The sequence below is a fragment of the Arabidopsis lyrata genome (genome assembly GCF_000004255.2).
Source record: "Arabidopsis lyrata subsp. lyrata unplaced genomic scaffold ARALYscaffold_3, whole genome shotgun sequence".
NCBI lineage: Eukaryota > Viridiplantae > Streptophyta > Magnoliopsida > Brassicales > Brassicaceae > Arabidopsis > Arabidopsis lyrata.
The window spans coordinates 1,734,384-1,749,983 of NW_003302553.1; the positions used below are offsets into that span (position 1 = coordinate 1,734,384).

At 40.0% G+C, this 15,600-nt stretch overlaps 5 protein-coding genes across 5 annotated transcripts; 3 read left to right on the forward strand and 2 right to left on the reverse strand.

The window, feature by feature from the left end:
- Positions 1-6,531: 6,531 nt before the first annotated feature.
- On the forward strand, positions 6,532-10,097 carry LOC9320542 (zeta-carotene desaturase, chloroplastic/chromoplastic). Its single transcript, XM_021031264.1, has 13 exons — positions 6,532-6,744; positions 7,236-7,360; positions 7,436-7,570; positions 7,669-7,741; positions 7,819-7,892; positions 8,082-8,186; positions 8,270-8,514; positions 8,601-8,688; positions 8,826-9,025; positions 9,120-9,248; positions 9,320-9,392; positions 9,472-9,636; positions 9,766-10,097. Exons 1-13 carry the CDS (start codon positions 6,618-6,620, stop codon positions 9,910-9,912), a joined length of 1,686 nt encoding a protein of 561 aa, XP_020886923.1. The 5' UTR covers positions 6,532-6,617; the 3' UTR covers positions 9,913-10,097.
- Positions 10,081-11,211, reverse strand: LOC9318446 (DNA damage-repair/toleration protein DRT102). Its single transcript, XM_021031265.1, is given in 2 exon segments — positions 10,081-10,986; positions 10,988-11,211. Coding segments are annotated over 2 exon segments (1,023 nt in total). The 5' UTR covers positions 11,204-11,211; the 3' UTR covers positions 10,081-10,179.
- An 88-nt stretch (positions 11,212-11,299) lies between these two features.
- On the forward strand, positions 11,300-13,006 carry LOC9320543. Its single transcript, XM_002882333.2, has 8 exons — positions 11,300-11,465; positions 11,541-11,689; positions 11,781-11,866; positions 11,998-12,063; positions 12,267-12,349; positions 12,453-12,499; positions 12,586-12,664; positions 12,770-13,006. The coding sequence occupies exons 1-8, from the start codon at positions 11,415-11,417 to the stop codon at positions 12,857-12,859; spliced, it is 651 nt and encodes a 216-aa protein (XP_002882379.1). The 5' UTR covers positions 11,300-11,414; the 3' UTR covers positions 12,860-13,006.
- A 24-nt stretch (positions 13,007-13,030) lies between these two features.
- LOC9318447 (heavy metal-associated isoprenylated plant protein 42) lies at positions 13,031-13,804 on the reverse strand. Its single transcript, XM_002884431.2, has one exon. The coding sequence runs from the start codon at positions 13,676-13,678 to the stop codon at positions 13,049-13,051; it is 630 nt and encodes a 209-aa protein (XP_002884477.2). The 5' UTR covers positions 13,679-13,804; the 3' UTR covers positions 13,031-13,048.
- Positions 13,805-14,314: 510 nt separating this feature from the next.
- On the forward strand, positions 14,315-14,786 carry LOC9320544 (putative defensin-like protein 317). The gene is made up of 2 exons (XM_002882334.1): positions 14,315-14,366; positions 14,575-14,786. Exons 1-2 carry the CDS (start codon positions 14,315-14,317, stop codon positions 14,784-14,786), a joined length of 264 nt encoding a protein of 87 aa, XP_002882380.1.
- Positions 14,787-15,600: the final 814 nt, after the last annotated feature.

Genomic DNA, 15,600 nt, shown 5'->3' on the forward strand with positions numbered 1-15,600 from the left:
TTTTTTTTTTTTTTTTTTTGCCAATCAAACACCATATATTTGTTCACGGAATAAGACTCTCTTCTAGAGAGAGCCAATCAGGTACTGTCGAACTTACATGAGAAAAACAGAACCCGCGATTTCTTGCACATTTCGCAAGATAATCGACGGAGGTATTACCACTACGAGGGATATGCTTAAGACAGAAAGTAGTAAAACGATCCCTGTAATATGTAAAGTCCTTCAATTCTGTAGAAAACGTAGGCCACTCTTCAGGAGCACGTGTCATAGTCAATAGGTCAGAACAATCCGTCTGAATGAGGATACTCGTTATTGGGATCGCCAATAAGCATTTCATCGTCCATATGAGAGTATCCAGCTTTGCATGAAGGGGAGAAAGACTTCTACGCGAGCCTTTTAAGCCTAAGTGTAGCAGTCGTCCTCCTTGAAAAACAAGCCACCTGTGTCCACTTCTAGTCTCCGTCCCGAGCCAAGACCCATCAATGGAGCATACCGGTCTGTCCTCTGGGGATGGCGACTCGTGCGCACTAAGTACCAACTGGGTCTGGGGGTCTTCTCTCTGATTTGCTCGCCTCCACGCGCCTTCCTCTTGAGTTGCAAGATCTAGCGTTTCCTGAGGTTGTACGCTCAAATTCTCGAAAATCTTTCGATTGCGCGCCTTCCAAATATACCACATAATCCATGGGAATACTCTTAGGCTCTCATCATCCGCACCCGCCTATTTACCCTGCCAATACAGATAATCTAAGTTATTGTAGATCGACGCCGAGGGAAACAGCGCTGGGGAAGATGGGATGTTGGAGAGAGCCCAGACTTGTCTAGCAGGTGGACATTCAAAGAGCAAATGGTTGATTAATTCTTCTTCTACACCACATCTTGAACATCCATTATCTCTACCAATATGGCGATAAAATATCGTTGACTTGAAGCCAAGCAACCAGTCACACATTGCCACACGAAATGCTTTAATTTTCGCGTAGTTTTTAATTTCCAAGCTTGCGCCTTAAGTGTCGTAACACTAGGTCCCTGAGAAGGTTGGTCGCAAACAGGGCAAGAAAAACTTCTCGCGACCTCGTATCCAGATTTGACGGTATAATTACCAGACTTTTGTCCAACAATAACCATCACTCGAGATAAAACGACTCGGTTTAATCCCTAATATGAGGGTAATTTCCTCCGAGGGAAACAATTCTCGGAGACGATCCATCTTCCACTATTTAGATCCAAAGTCAATCAAGGTATTGACGCAGGCCAAAGTGTCTCTCTCCACCGTTAACCCCTTAGGTGGGTGTGCCGGAGTATCTGGTATCCATGAGTCTGTCCAAATGTAGGTACCGAAGCCCGAGCCAATGGTCTTGCGGATTCCATATCTAAGAACATCCTTGGAGGCCAACATGCTTCTCCAACCAAACGATGGTCGATTGGAGACGGTGATCTCTAGCAGACTAGAATACCGGAAGTAACGTCCTTTAAGAACCCTACAAAGGAGGGAGTCTGGAAATCGTAATAATCTCCACAATTGCTTCGCCAAGAGTGCGAGATTGAAATCTTCCAAGGACCTAAATCCTAGCCCTCCTTCTGATAGTTGGGTGCAAATTTGGTCCCAAGCTATCCAGTGTATTCCTCGACTTTCTGCTTTATTACTCCACCAAAAGTTGGCAATTGCGCTAGTAAGTTTAGAGCATATTTCTTTTGGCAGTAGGAAGCACGACATAACATATGTCGGAAGAGCTTGTGCTTGTGATTTAATTAGGACTTCTTTTCCGCCTTTAGAGAGGAATTTTGACGACCACGAGTTTACTCTAGTTTGTAATCTATCTCTCACAAACACGAAGACCTGAGCTTTTGATCCATGGATTTTTTCCGGAAGGCCTAAATATGTTCCCATCCCGCCTTCACGTGAAATACCAAGAATCGATTTGATTTCCTGCCGTACGGGGGGAGGGACCTCGTTACCGAACATAATGGATGATTTATTCAGATTAACCTCTTGCCCAGATGCCTCGCCATAAGAGCGGATGATATCAATAACTTATTTACTCTTATCGGCATTGGCCTGACAGAAAAATAAGCTGTCATCGGCAAACAGAAGATGTGAGACACGAGGGCTCGCATAAGAAATTCGAAGCCCTTGAATTTTGCCTTCCCTTTCAGCCTTCCTAATCTGAGCGATAAGTGCTTCCGTACACAAGATAAATAGGTACAGAGAAACTGGGTCTCTTTGACGAATGCCTCGAGATGGTCTAAACCGTCCTTTTGGATCGCCATTAATCAAAATCCGATATGAAACTGAGGTAATGCATTGCATTATCCAGTCTATCCATCGAAGGTTAAATCCCATCTTTTCCATCAAGGCTCGGAGGAACCCCCATTCCACCCGATCGTAGGCCTTACTCATATCCGTTTTTAGTGCCATAAACTTCTTACGATTTGCCGGATTGGAACGAAGAGCATGGAAGTTTTCTTGGGCGATTAGGATATTATCAGTGATTAATCTCCCTGCAACGAATGCAGATTGCGTCTCGGATATTAATTCCGGAAGAAATCTCTTTAGTCGTAGGCTCAAGATTTTCGAAATGGCCTTATAGCTTACATTACATAAGCTAATAGGACGAAAACCTGACATTTCGCGCGGTCTTTCACCTTTAGGGATAAGACATATATTGGTCTCATTCAGCTTTCTGTCAAAAATTCCGGAGCTAAAGAAGTTCTTCACCATGTTGGTGAGATCGCCTTTTATGACTTCCCAAAACCGTTGGAAAAACAGAGCAGTCATCCCGTCTGGACCTGGGGCTTTAGTTGGTTTCAAGGAGAATAAGGCTCGCTTGACTTCTTCTTCGGTGACTTCTTTGACTAAGAACTCATTCATAGCTGGGGTAACCGATGGTGAGATGTCTCTAAGGGCGGAGATTGGATCTATCGGGTTCGATGACGTAAACAGGTTTTCAAAATATTCCACCGCGACTCTTTCGATGCCATCTTCATTATCCACCCACGTCCCATTATCATCTAGAATGCCTAAAATCTTGTTCTTCGCCCTTCGTTGTTTCGTTAAAGCGTAAAAATATTTTGTGTTTTTATCACCAAGCGCTAGCCAATTTTGGCGACTCTTTTGGTACCAAAATATTTCTTCCTCTGTATAGGCATCGCCCAATTGCCTTTTGAGCTCCCGAAGTTCATCCAAAGATGCGTTATCATCCGCGTAATTTTCCTCAATTTTATCATGGAGTTCCTTGATAAGAATCTCAGAATTAGTTCGCGTTGATTTCTTCCAGATGGAGATAACTCGTTTACAGTTTTGGATTTTTTTCATTAAGGGTCGGTCGACCCGACCGTTCTCTCCATTCCATCCTTCCAACACTGCTTCGTTGAGTCCCGGTTTTCCAATCCATCTTTTATCAAACATGAATTTTCTCGAGGATTTTCTCGGACTTGATTGTATAGATGCTAGAAGTGGTCTATGGTCCGAACCCCACATCTTTAAGTACTCCACATTAGTGTGGGAAAAAATATTATGCCATTCTTCATTCCCCATGGCTCTGTCTAAACGACATCGAATCTTACCATTTGACCGTTGTCCAATCCATGAAAATTGATTTCCATGAAAGGGAAAATCAATAAGTCCACATGAATGGATCATAGCACGAAAAGGTAGAAAGGAGGCTTCAGAGCGTTTTTTGCCTCCTCTTTTCTCATGATTGCCTGTTATCTCATTAAAGTCTCCAATGATAAACCAAGCTTCGGGTCTAGAGACACCGATACGCATTAGTCGTTCCCAAACATAATCACGATTTGAGACAACAGGATCACCATAGATAAAAGTCATAAAAACTCGATTACCATTAATGATAGTTTCAATGTCGATTAATCGATCATCTAACAACAAAAACTTAATCGGATATTCTTTAGAAGAAAATAAAGCTAAACCTTCACTAGTGCCATCCGGTTCAACAGTGTGGAGGTTGTCAAATCCAAGATCAACTTGCAAAGTTTGCAGATACATTTTGTCATTTTTGGTCTCAGATAAAAACATGAAACCTGGAGAGTACATACGACACAACTCTACCAGTCGACGAGAAGTTTCTTTTGCTTTCGCCCCTTGACAATTCCACGCCAAAGTCCTCATTTCTTAGTTCCGGAGGGAGCTGGATACCCCACCGTACTAACATTACCTCGTGTGTCCTTGCATTTTGAAAATGAAAACTCCTCATTATGAGGGAAAAAAACTAAGTTTTTAGAGACTAGTAGTTTTGCAAATCCCGGATTGTTGTCTTGATATTCCATTGTGGATGGCTCCTTCATGCTAGAGGAAATTAGAGTAGCTCGTACTACAAACAAAATTATACGTTTACATGATGAGTTATTGGAATCTCCCTTCTTTAATTTCCAATAATTCTCCAAAATAGAGTACGATGTCATATATATAGTCTTTCCATATAGGAAGAATGTCTGAATAGTCTTTCTTTGATGGAAGAATTTAATTTTGATGGATCCACAACTGGGAGAAGACCTGAACCAGCATCACCGGAGGATGAACATGACACGGTGAGAGGAGACGAGGTCTCCGCTAGAGAACACGGATCTACTTCTGGCACAGAACACAGGGCAGCAGAAGAAGCTAGATCGGGAAGAGAAATCATCGAGAGAGGTGCGGAGGAGGAAGAAGAAGCCGCTGTAAGACCATTGGCCGGCGCGGCACCATTAGCTGAACCAACGCCGAGAGTCTTCTTCCCATTTCCAGAGACGACGCGAGCAGAGAGCCGGGATACCTTCGAATGTACTCTAGAGGAGGCGATCGACGCACAAGAAGGGAACTCAACGGTGGCATGAACTGTCGCAACCACCACAAGTGAGTCAACCAGAGCAAAGGGAGAGGCAAGAGACAGGGAAAAGCCAAGATCCCTAAGACTACACACAGCAGTAAAGTCTCTCCAAGAGCTGGAGGAGGGGGAGACATGAGGTGCCGGAAAACCGTCGGCAAAGTCACCGGAAAATGGTAGGGACAGGCGGAGGAAAACGGAGCCCGCGGAACCGATGGGAGGTTGAGGCTGTGGCGAGAAAGCCAGGGAAAAGTCTATCCGACTCCGGCGAGCCACTCCTCCACCGGCATCGGAAAACGGTGATTCTTCAGTTGCCCCGGTAATGTCACCTAGGAGAGAGAGCGCTCTTGGCCAGTTAGCAAAAAACGCTGGGACTCTGATTCGCGGAGGTTGAGGTGGCCGGAGCGGATTCTCCGGAGGAATTAAGTCCATCAAAGTTAGCAGTTTGTAGCAAAAGTGTGGCTCGTTTTTTTCTTAGTACTTTTCTTTTTATCGGATTTGCCCATTACTTTTTTTACAAATAATGTACATGAAAATCCCAAATCTTGGTATAAAACAACCAAACCAACATAATTGATGCGGGTTATCTTTTCTTGAGACTTAACAACGACGAATAGAAAATACTCAGAAGTTAGAACCGAGATTATAGTTAGAAAACACTCTTAACGTTTAGTCGGCTAACCAGAGAATCAATTTATATGTCTCTCAACTCAAGTGGAAAGTTAAAACTCTTTTTCTCGGACATAAAATCTAGAAGGTTAGGAAAGCTCAAATCAGATTAAAATTTTTGGTAATATGAACTAAAGTTTAGTAAAAAATCGTTTCATTTTTTTTTTGTTTTCTAAATGGACCATTTTAAATGGGTTTAGGCTCAATTCTTCACCTAATTTAAATCTTAGAGTTTATGAGGAGAGAAAGCATCATACATCATCATTATCACAACCAAGTTTCTTCATCGCTCGCTACTCATTAGACCATGTTTAACGGCCCATCTTCAGGCCTGATCTTAGAGTTTAATAATAATAAACTTTGGAAAAAGTGGGTTTAGAACACTTCTCATGTTCTTGGGCTAGAACTGTTTTTGGGCTGATCTTGTGGCGACGTGGCATGGTCTGATTCGTTGCGATTTGTGATAACGAAAATCTTTCAAATATTTGTAACTTTGTACTCCCTCTGTCCCATTTTATTAGATGTTTGAACTAAAAGCACAAATATTAAGAAACAATAAATATATTCTTATTTATGAAAATTCAACCAATAAAAGAAAATACTGCATAATTAAAATAATTAAAAACTATTAAACTAATATAAATCATGCATTGAAGGTAAATAAAATCTTATATAATGGAACAAATAAAAAGGCCTAAAACATCTTATATATTGGGACAGAGGGAGTATTAATTAAATAAAATGTTTGTAACCTTTAATTAATATGTTTGATTGTTTTTTTGTTTTTCATTTATATCTTTAATGTTTTTTTGTTCTTTTTATTTTCAAATCAATGTTAATATAAGTTTACTTTTTTATGTTTTCAATTTTAAAACTAATTTTTTAATTTTAATATACTTTAAAATGTTTTGATTATTAAATTATTAATTCATATGATCTAAACATGTTCTACCAATAATCAATTACTTTACAAAAGATCTTAATTAAAGATTTTATAATATTTTAATATTTTTTCTCCGTTAAGATCAATCTTGAAAGATGCTTAGTACTTTTACTTCTTCCTTCTTCCTCTTTTATTATAAGAAGAAAAAAAAACAGAGCGATTGCTCTTATCTCAGTTGATTGGCCATGGCTTCTTCAATCGTCTTCGCCGCAACTCCGGCTACTGGGTTTCTCTCCCAGCCTTCATTGAAGTCTCGGAGATTTTATGTTAATTCTTCACTCGACTCCGATGTTTCCGACATGAGTGTTAACGGTAATTAGCCAAACAAAAATTAAATCTTTACTGTCTCTTCTGCGTCAGGTTGATTCCTTTGGATGTTTCGGATTCTGGGTGAATTTGATTCTTGAGAAAATCGGATTTTTTATGGAAATTCTGAGAAATTGGCATGTACTAGGATTAAAAGGCTTAGCTTTATGTCAAGAACAATCCCACTTTTGAAGAGGATCAAGTTTCAATTCTCATGGCATATAGATGAAAAAGATGAAACTCTTGTGGCTTGTATATGCTAAAGGCAAATCAATAGTATTGGAAATGGAGAGCTAGGTCGAGGTTTTACAGTCCATCCAAGATTCTCTTTTGTTTATATTATCAGTTTAGTTTATCCATGGGAAGTAGTAGCTGTTGAGGAATCAAATTTAGATTTGAGGTTTCATGTTATGAAAAGCTTTCTTCTTCTAATCATGTTCTGGAGCATCGTGATTCTTCATCTCTTACTGTTTTAAATGGTCTGGTTATGAATGCAGCTCCAAAGGGGTTATTTCCTCCAGAGCCTGTACCATACAAGGGACCTAAGCTGAAAGTAGCTATCATAGGAGCTGGACTTGCAGGCATGTCAACTGCTGTAGAGCTTCTCGATCAGGGTCACGAGGTGTTTACTCCTCTTCTGTTAGCTGTTTAACTTTGATTTCGTTGCATAAATGTGTAATCTTCCTGATTGTTTCAGGTGGATATATATGATTCTAGGACATTCATTGGTGGCAAAGTGGGTTCTTTTGTAGATAGACGTGGGAACCATATTGAAATGGGATTACATGTATTCTTCGGATGCTACAACAATCTTTTCCGCTTGATGAAGAAGGTTTTTTGTTTCCCAAAGCTTCTGCTCGAGTTTGATTGATGACTGAATCTCATACTCATGTAGGGGTTGTTTTTGTCTTTTTCTTTTTGGCGATGTAGGTGGGTGCTGATAAAAACCTTCTTGTCAAAGACCATACTCATACATTTATAAACAAAGACGGGACAGTTGGAGGTATGACTCAGTTCATTATTCTCTTGTTATGATTGCCTCTGTGATTTATCATACTGAGATGTACATATAATTTGTAGAGCTTGATTTTCGGTTTTCTGTTGGAGCTCCAATTCATGGTATTCGCGCATTTTTGGTCACAAATCAGCTCAAGGTATAAGTTAAACTTTTAAATTGATTTCTCTAGAGGCATCTAACTCGTTGGATCCATGTTAATGCACTTTGCCGCCGTGAAAAGATCAGCAAAAGTTTTCCCAAATTTCATAGCAAAGGATTAGTAGTTTCTTACTTTATGTACCAGTATCGGGCTTACTAACGGCTTATCTTTGTCTTGACGGAACAGCCCTATGATAAACTAAGGAATTCACTGGCTCTTGCATTAAGCCCAGTTGTAAAAGCTCTCGTCGACCCCGATGGAGCAATGAGAGACATTCGCAATCTTGACAGCGTAAAGAATGATAGTTTACCTGTGCTTCTTCTCATTTGTACTACTATTTATGTTCTCTTAATTTTCTGAGATACATTTTGCAGATAAGTTTCTCGGATTGGTTCCTGTCAAAAGGTGGGACAAGGGCAAGTATCCAGAGAATGTGGGATCCTGTTGCTTATGCACTCGGTTTTATAGACTGTGATAACATGAGTGCACGATGCATGCTTACCATATTCTCATTATTCGCCACCAAAACAGAAGCTTCTTTGTTGCGTATGCTCAAGGGCTCGCCTGATGTTTACTTGAGTGGTCCTATCAAACAATATATCACAGATAGAGGTGGCAGGTGTGTGGCTGTTATTATCTACAATAACTGATCCTCGCATTTACTATCTCATCGGCTTATCGGGTATTGATAATGTCTTCAAACAGAATCCATCTAAGGTGGGGTTGCAGGGAGATACTTTATGATAAATCAGCAGATGGAGAAACTTATGTCACTGGACTAGCAATTTCTAAGGTGAAATTTAGCTTCAGACATAGGATCTGCGAAAATGTCTTAATACATTCTGAAGTTTGCAGCTTCTGGGTAGAGAAAAAGCTCAAAACTTTGATATGAAGTTTAAGGACTTTTTTTTGTTTTTTGGTTTGCTTCAGGCTACGAACAAGAAGATTGTGAAAGCTGATGTGTATGTTGCAGCATGTGATGTGCCAGGAATCAAAAGGTTACTTCCAAAAGAATGGAGGGAATCTCGGTTTTTCAACGATATATATGAACTCGAGGGAGTACCTGTTGTCACAGTACAGCTCAGATACAATGGTTGGGTCACGGAGTTACAGGACATTGAACTTTCCAGGTTGGTAATCTATAATCCTATGTTGTGGGATGATCATGATGGATCGATTCTGTGTGGGTTTTAAGTCGTTGTTTTGTGTTTCGGAAAATTGTAGGCAGTTGAAACGAGCGGTTGGCTTAGATAACCTTCTTTACACTCCTGATGCTGATTTCTCGTGCTTTGCTGATCTTGCACTCGCTTCGCCTGCAGATTATTACATCGAAGGACAAGGCACTTTACTTCAGTAAGAAAGAATTGTCCATAAAATAGCATGCAGGTCTCTCAGTGTCTTGAAACTGAATTCTGTTTTCACAGGTGCGTTCTAACACCGGGAGATCCGTACATGCGAATGCCGAACGATAAGATCATAGAGAAAGTAGCGATGCAGGTAAAGAACATGGTTGAATTCAACTCTTGAGAAAACTTTTGTCAAGTTGGTTTTTTGTTGATTCTCAAATCTTGTTCAGGTCACTGAGTTGTTTCCATCGTCACGGAGCCTAGAAGTCACTTGGTCATCGGTTGTAAAAATCGCTCAGTCTCTGTACCGTGAAGCACCCGGAAAAGATCCATTCAGACCGGATCAGAAGACGCCCATAAAGAATTTCTTCCTCGCTGGTTCATACACAAAACAGGTAACTTTTTCACTTACTATTTTTCAGCCAGATTTCCAATAGTGACAAATGCAAGCAAGAAACTGCCTCCAAATTGTGTCTGAGAAATCCGAAAGATCTGTGAGAATTTTGTTTCTGGACTTGTTACAGGATTACATAGATAGTATGGAAGGAGCGACATTATCAGGGAGACAAGCTTCGTCATACATCTGTGATACCGGTGAAGAACTAGCAGAGCTAAACAAGAAGCTTTCTTCTTCTGCAACTGCAGTTCCTGATGAGCTAAGTCTGGTCTAATGATGGGAAAATGTTGGAAAGTAGTTCCCAATGGCTAATTGATGAAGATTTGAGACACTATGGGTACATGAAGAAGAAGCATATGTAGAAAAACCCTTTATATAGTGTTCATAAGAGAAAGCATTTGTATTATGACACAATCTTTTGAAATCAAACATTCTTACAAAGTACATCAATTTCAGAAAGTTTATTCTCAAAGCTTACAACATTCGAGAGAAAAGACTAGACAATGTTTACACATTGAAGAAAACAATAGAGGCAAAAGGTTCAAGCTTCTTCTTCGATGGCTTTCTTTGCAGTTTCGATATCTTCGTCAAGGAAAATGTCCCAAAGGCCATCCCAAGTGATAAAGAACTCAGTGTCTTCGTGATACTTGACTCGGTGAACATCACCGGCCGGCGTGAATAGGTAATCGCCGTCAACGAGATCAGCTCTCTCCTTCTTGCTCAGATTCCACACACTCTTTTTCCCCTTCATAACTACAAGGTCATGGCCGAATGTGTGGTGATGCGCCGGTTCCACACTTCCCGCTTTGAATCTTACTATCGCCGACGTCGGCGTCTCCCTCACGATCTTCATCGAGCCTCCCGGCATGATGTCCACTGGAGTGAACTCTCTGTTCTTCGCCAAGCAGCAAATCGCGCAAGACGCGGTTGTTTCATCGATCTTTTTGGTTTTTGATTCGGTGGCGGTTGATTTTCCGATCTGAGACATCTCTGAAAGCGAATTGTCGAGGAAGGAAGAGATATCTGAGCTCCATGGCTCGGATCCGGATGCAGGACAAGGGGATTTGAACGGAGTTTTGATCCAAGCGTCGAAGATTTCTATGGCAGTTTCCGGGGAGGTTTTAATACCGGAGAGTGCGAGGACGTTGCAGTTGCTGATTGATCGAGCGTTCACGGCGTCCTCGACGGAGAGACAAGTGGCGGCGTAGACTCCGGGGAACTTGTTAGCGAACATCGCAACTCCGACGCCGGTTCCACAGCAGACTAAGCCACGAACTTCGGAAGAAGTTGAAGCTGAGACGCGGCGGCCGACTTCAGATCCGGCGGAGTAGTACGAGGACACTCCAGTACACTCCAGTATCCTCCACGTCTATGCCGAGGGAACGGAGGTGAGATACCATCGCGTCCTTGAGGCTCGCTCCAAAGTCATCAGCTCCGGTGATGATTTTCAACGGTTGCTCGACGGCAGAAACAGCTCCGGCCATCTTTGCAGAGGTTTGAAACCATAAGCAGTGCCCACCAGAAGAATCAAGATTTATCTTAAAATGGAAATTAGAGAGAGACATCAATTACATTAGTCTACCACATTTGACCCCTTAAGTTATTTTAATTCAAAAAGACCCTCAAATGTTGAAAGACATTGGGTTACTTTATCCATAAATAGAAGTTTTGGGTACAATTATTTCGTCTCTAAAATTATAGGGGGGACCCACATAAACATTGGAGTCATTGAGCATTGCCGGCGACGACAATTGTACTCACTGGGGTAAGTAAAAAATGGCGGGAGTGGCTGGCCAGATATCTATCAGCCGATCGTCGACCTTGAGGGTGAGTCATCTATGGCGATTAGCGATTCCTTCGCTGAATTTGTTGTGTTCTAATATTGGATTGTTGATTTTGCAGAGGGTTAATCATCGGCCGCGATGCTTCTCTGGTTCGCCGGAGAATAAAACACCGGCTGTTTTGAAGTGGGCGGTTGGTGGAGTCACTGAGTTGCTTCGGCTGTTCTCCGGTGCGCCGTCTTCATCCTCCATCCCTACAAATAAAGATAGGTAATCTCGAAAGAGTTTCAATTAAGGTTTCTTAATTATTCCCCTCTGTTCGTCTTTTGTCTCGTGAAGATCGATTTGGAAACTCCTACAGATCAAGGTATGAGCTTTCTGCTGGAAATGTTGAGGATGTGATGGAGATTTTGAGATCAGATTATCGAAATGCCTACTTCGTCACAGGTTTATGACTCTCTCTGTTCCAAGAGTACTAAGAACTATAAAGTGAAATTGTTTCTGGAATCTGCATTGATTCAATTCAACATAGCTAAACTCATAAAGCTTTCCCATTTCACACACTAACTGGGAACCAGGAATCTTGACTTCTTCAATTTACTCGGATGAATGCATCTTCGAGGATCCGACTATCAGCTTCCAGGGTAAGGAATTACAGAATCCTCTTTTTATTCTCTATTTGCAATCTCAGTTACTGCTTAATGATAGGTCTATCTGAATGTAGCATAATCTGATCTTCATGCTCTCTGGTTTGTTTGTCAAGCTTGTAGAGTGATCATATTACCTATAAGATCCTGAATGTTGATGTGAGAATAAGTAGTCTCCTTTGGGGTTTCCAATTCTGCAGGTACAGAGTTGTATGAACGCAACTTGAAATTACTTGTTCCGTTCCTCGAAGATGCATCCATTGAACTGCAAAATATGGACAAGGTATAATAACATTTGTTTAGATCCTAGTCCCAACTGGTTTATGGTCTCAATGTTCTTGTAATCCATTTTGAAACACGGAGAGTGTTTGTTCCCGTAATAACAGAGTGAGTCGTCCGAAAGAAACTATATACTGGCGACATGGAAGCTAAGGTATTCTGATGAATTTTATACACAAACATATTGAGTGAGAAAGTGTTGCGACTTGTGCGTTATCTTAATGTCTTGACCATGTACAGGACTTACCTGAAACTTCCATGGAGACCACTAATATCGATCAACGGAAGTACGGTATATGATCTGGATCGAGACTTCAAAGTAAGAAAAGATTGAACCTTTTTCCACTCTTTCGATCATAATATTATATCTCTCGCTCGTTAGTTAAACCCATAAGACTTATCCAGACTCTGATTTTTGTACAAGATTGTGAGGCATGTCGAGAGCTGGAATGTCTCTGCGCTAGAAGCAGTCGGGCAGATATTCACCGTCAAGTCTTTTCCCTTCGGTGACTGAGAGTCTAAGTACTATGATTCATGCATTTGGCCATGGTCCAAACAATGTCTACCAATTCTTAGTACATTTGTTAATATGAATTCACCAAAATAATATTGATAGAGTGAAGTTTCAATGAGGAAAAAAGTTGGATCGTACGTACAATAATTCGAACAAAGGCATTGTCAAACGTAACAAAGAAAAACCCAGTCACATGATAGTGCAAGGTTGAGCGTTCTCATCGCTGAAATAGTTGAAAAGAGAGTCGGATGGTGGAAAACCCAAGTTTTCGTAGAAATCAAAGGGATAAGGCGCTGGCGGTTTCCTGGTCGTCACCTTTGGCTCCTCGTACTTCACCATCAACCTCGGTTTTGCCGACGGTGCTAACCATCCAGGCGGTCCCATCCTTGGGGGCAACGTAAAGGCCGGCATCTGCATCATCGTCGGTGGTCCAGGATACCCGAAACCTCTAAATGTTCCACCTCCCGCTGGACAAGTTTCCACGGGGTTGGTTGCCGTGACAGGTGCAGGGGAGGATGGTTCATCTTGGCCCTTGTTGGTGGCGTACCGTTTAAGCAAGGTGCGGAATCGGGTCTTAGCCGTAGCTGGATCCTTCTCGTAGGCGTAAAGTTGGGGACTTTGCCCGATTTTTGCGACGGCTTTGATAAGCACTGAAGGTTCTGCTGTGCCAGAGACCAAAATCAGACCCTTCACAGGGTCTATGGTTATGGCGTAAACTCCTTTTACTTTGCGCAAAAGCTTCTTTATCCGAGAAGGAAAGTCTTCACAACACTGGAGATTCATTTTCAATATGCAAATCGGAAACTCCAAATCCTCCATTATTGCTTTCAATATGTATAAAGCTACTGTATCACGGATGCTACTGCAATTGCTTAGCTAGTATCTGTTGAAACGTAACCAGAATACCAATTGATTTATATTTTTGAACACTTTTATCTCTAGAATCTGTCTATCTAGAGTTTAAATCTGGGTGTTAATTATATTCAAAACTGTAATATTTAGTCAGAGTTGTGTCATGTGAGATACTAAAATTTATAGTTTTCTATTTATGTCAACGTACTGATTCCATTTCGATATAGTTATGGAAGAAGATATATTTTTCTGATTTTGTGATATTATTAGAGGCTCCGATATCATATAGAAATGGTAACTGAAGACGAACTACTGTAAGTTACACACAGAGGTTGAGAGAATCAGATCGTAATATTTTCCCATTTATATACACCGGATTTGCCAAGTCAAATTGGAAATAAATCATAATAGCGTCAAATTCAATCTTGTTTTTTTAGGGTAACTCAAATTCAACCTTCTATTATTGGTGTTGAGTAGAACGAACAGACATTAGGTCATGTGTAATATAAAGTCATGCTTGTATTTCAATCAACATCAATAGTATAGTGTTATAAAATTAAATAGAGAAAATCATTTACGAAAAAAGAAACAAGATAGAAAAAAATGAAGAGTTTTTTGGTAGCGTTTCTTATTGTGCTCGTCTTCTTCTCTGCTGGTAAATAATCCTTTTTGTTTTTATACGTTAAATGAACATTTTTACATTTTTACATGCAAGAAGTTAATTATTTCATCTAGTAAGTTGCATGATGGCCAGAGATTAACAAATTGGTTTACTTGTTTCTTTTCTCTCAGATTCAGTCTAGTTGATCTAAGTTGGTTTTGATTAAATTTGTATGATTTTTTAAAAAACAATTTGCTTGCAGAATTGAAAATAGGAAATGGATTCGAAATACCAGTAGTACCAGAACCAACAGGAAAATGGTGTGGATATTCAGTGCCGATGAAACCATGCACAAACGATGAATGCATTAAACAATGTATTGCGGAAAATACGCATGGTTGGCTGATGACTACTGGCAAGTGCACATCTATCCCAAGCTTAAAAGATTGTTACTGTATCCATCAGTGTCCCTAATTTCTTTCAGCATTAACACTGTTTTTTGTTCCTCTTCTACTTTTTTAAGAAAGAAATCTATATGAAATACTACAAATTTTGTTGTTTTTTGGATCCAAATCTCTTTTCTTTGAGCAACTCCGCTTTGTATATATGTATTTTTAATAACTGTTGTCCATATACATATCAATGTTAAGTTTGTTAACTACACTGCAATATTGAGTGAGTTAAATTTCTGCAAGTCAAGAGAAAAGCTGCAGAATAAATGTAATATATTTTTATTGTTATTAATCTAATCAAGATAAATTATTTTTAGAAAAACAAATTTTTTTTTAACCACTAGCTACTTACCCTAGATTATGGAACTTTAGTAACATTATGGAAATTTACCCTAGATTATATTTTTTCTAATTTAAGAGTTCATGTATATACTTTCACAAAAAGGAAAAAACGAAATCACATTGCCTAAATAATATCTTAATAATATTTGTGTGACTGTAATGATATATATTGGCTTACATACCCAAATGACAAAAGTAAATAATTTCAATCACCAAAAGCCTGTTACAAGGTATGGTATTCGGGCTCAAATTTCTACTGGGCTTAATAGGCCCAATATTTCTGGCCGAATGAATGAAATGAATCAGCATCCGGTAAACGTAACTTTTTCCATAACCGTTGTCTGAAGCCAAACCGAACAAACCAAATTAATTTGGTTTCTTTTTTACATACACGTAAATCAATCACACGATTGTACAACTTTAATTTACAGTTTCTGTAATAATTTGGTATTTAATTAGTACGAAAAAAATTCTTCCCAGTTATATATGAATTT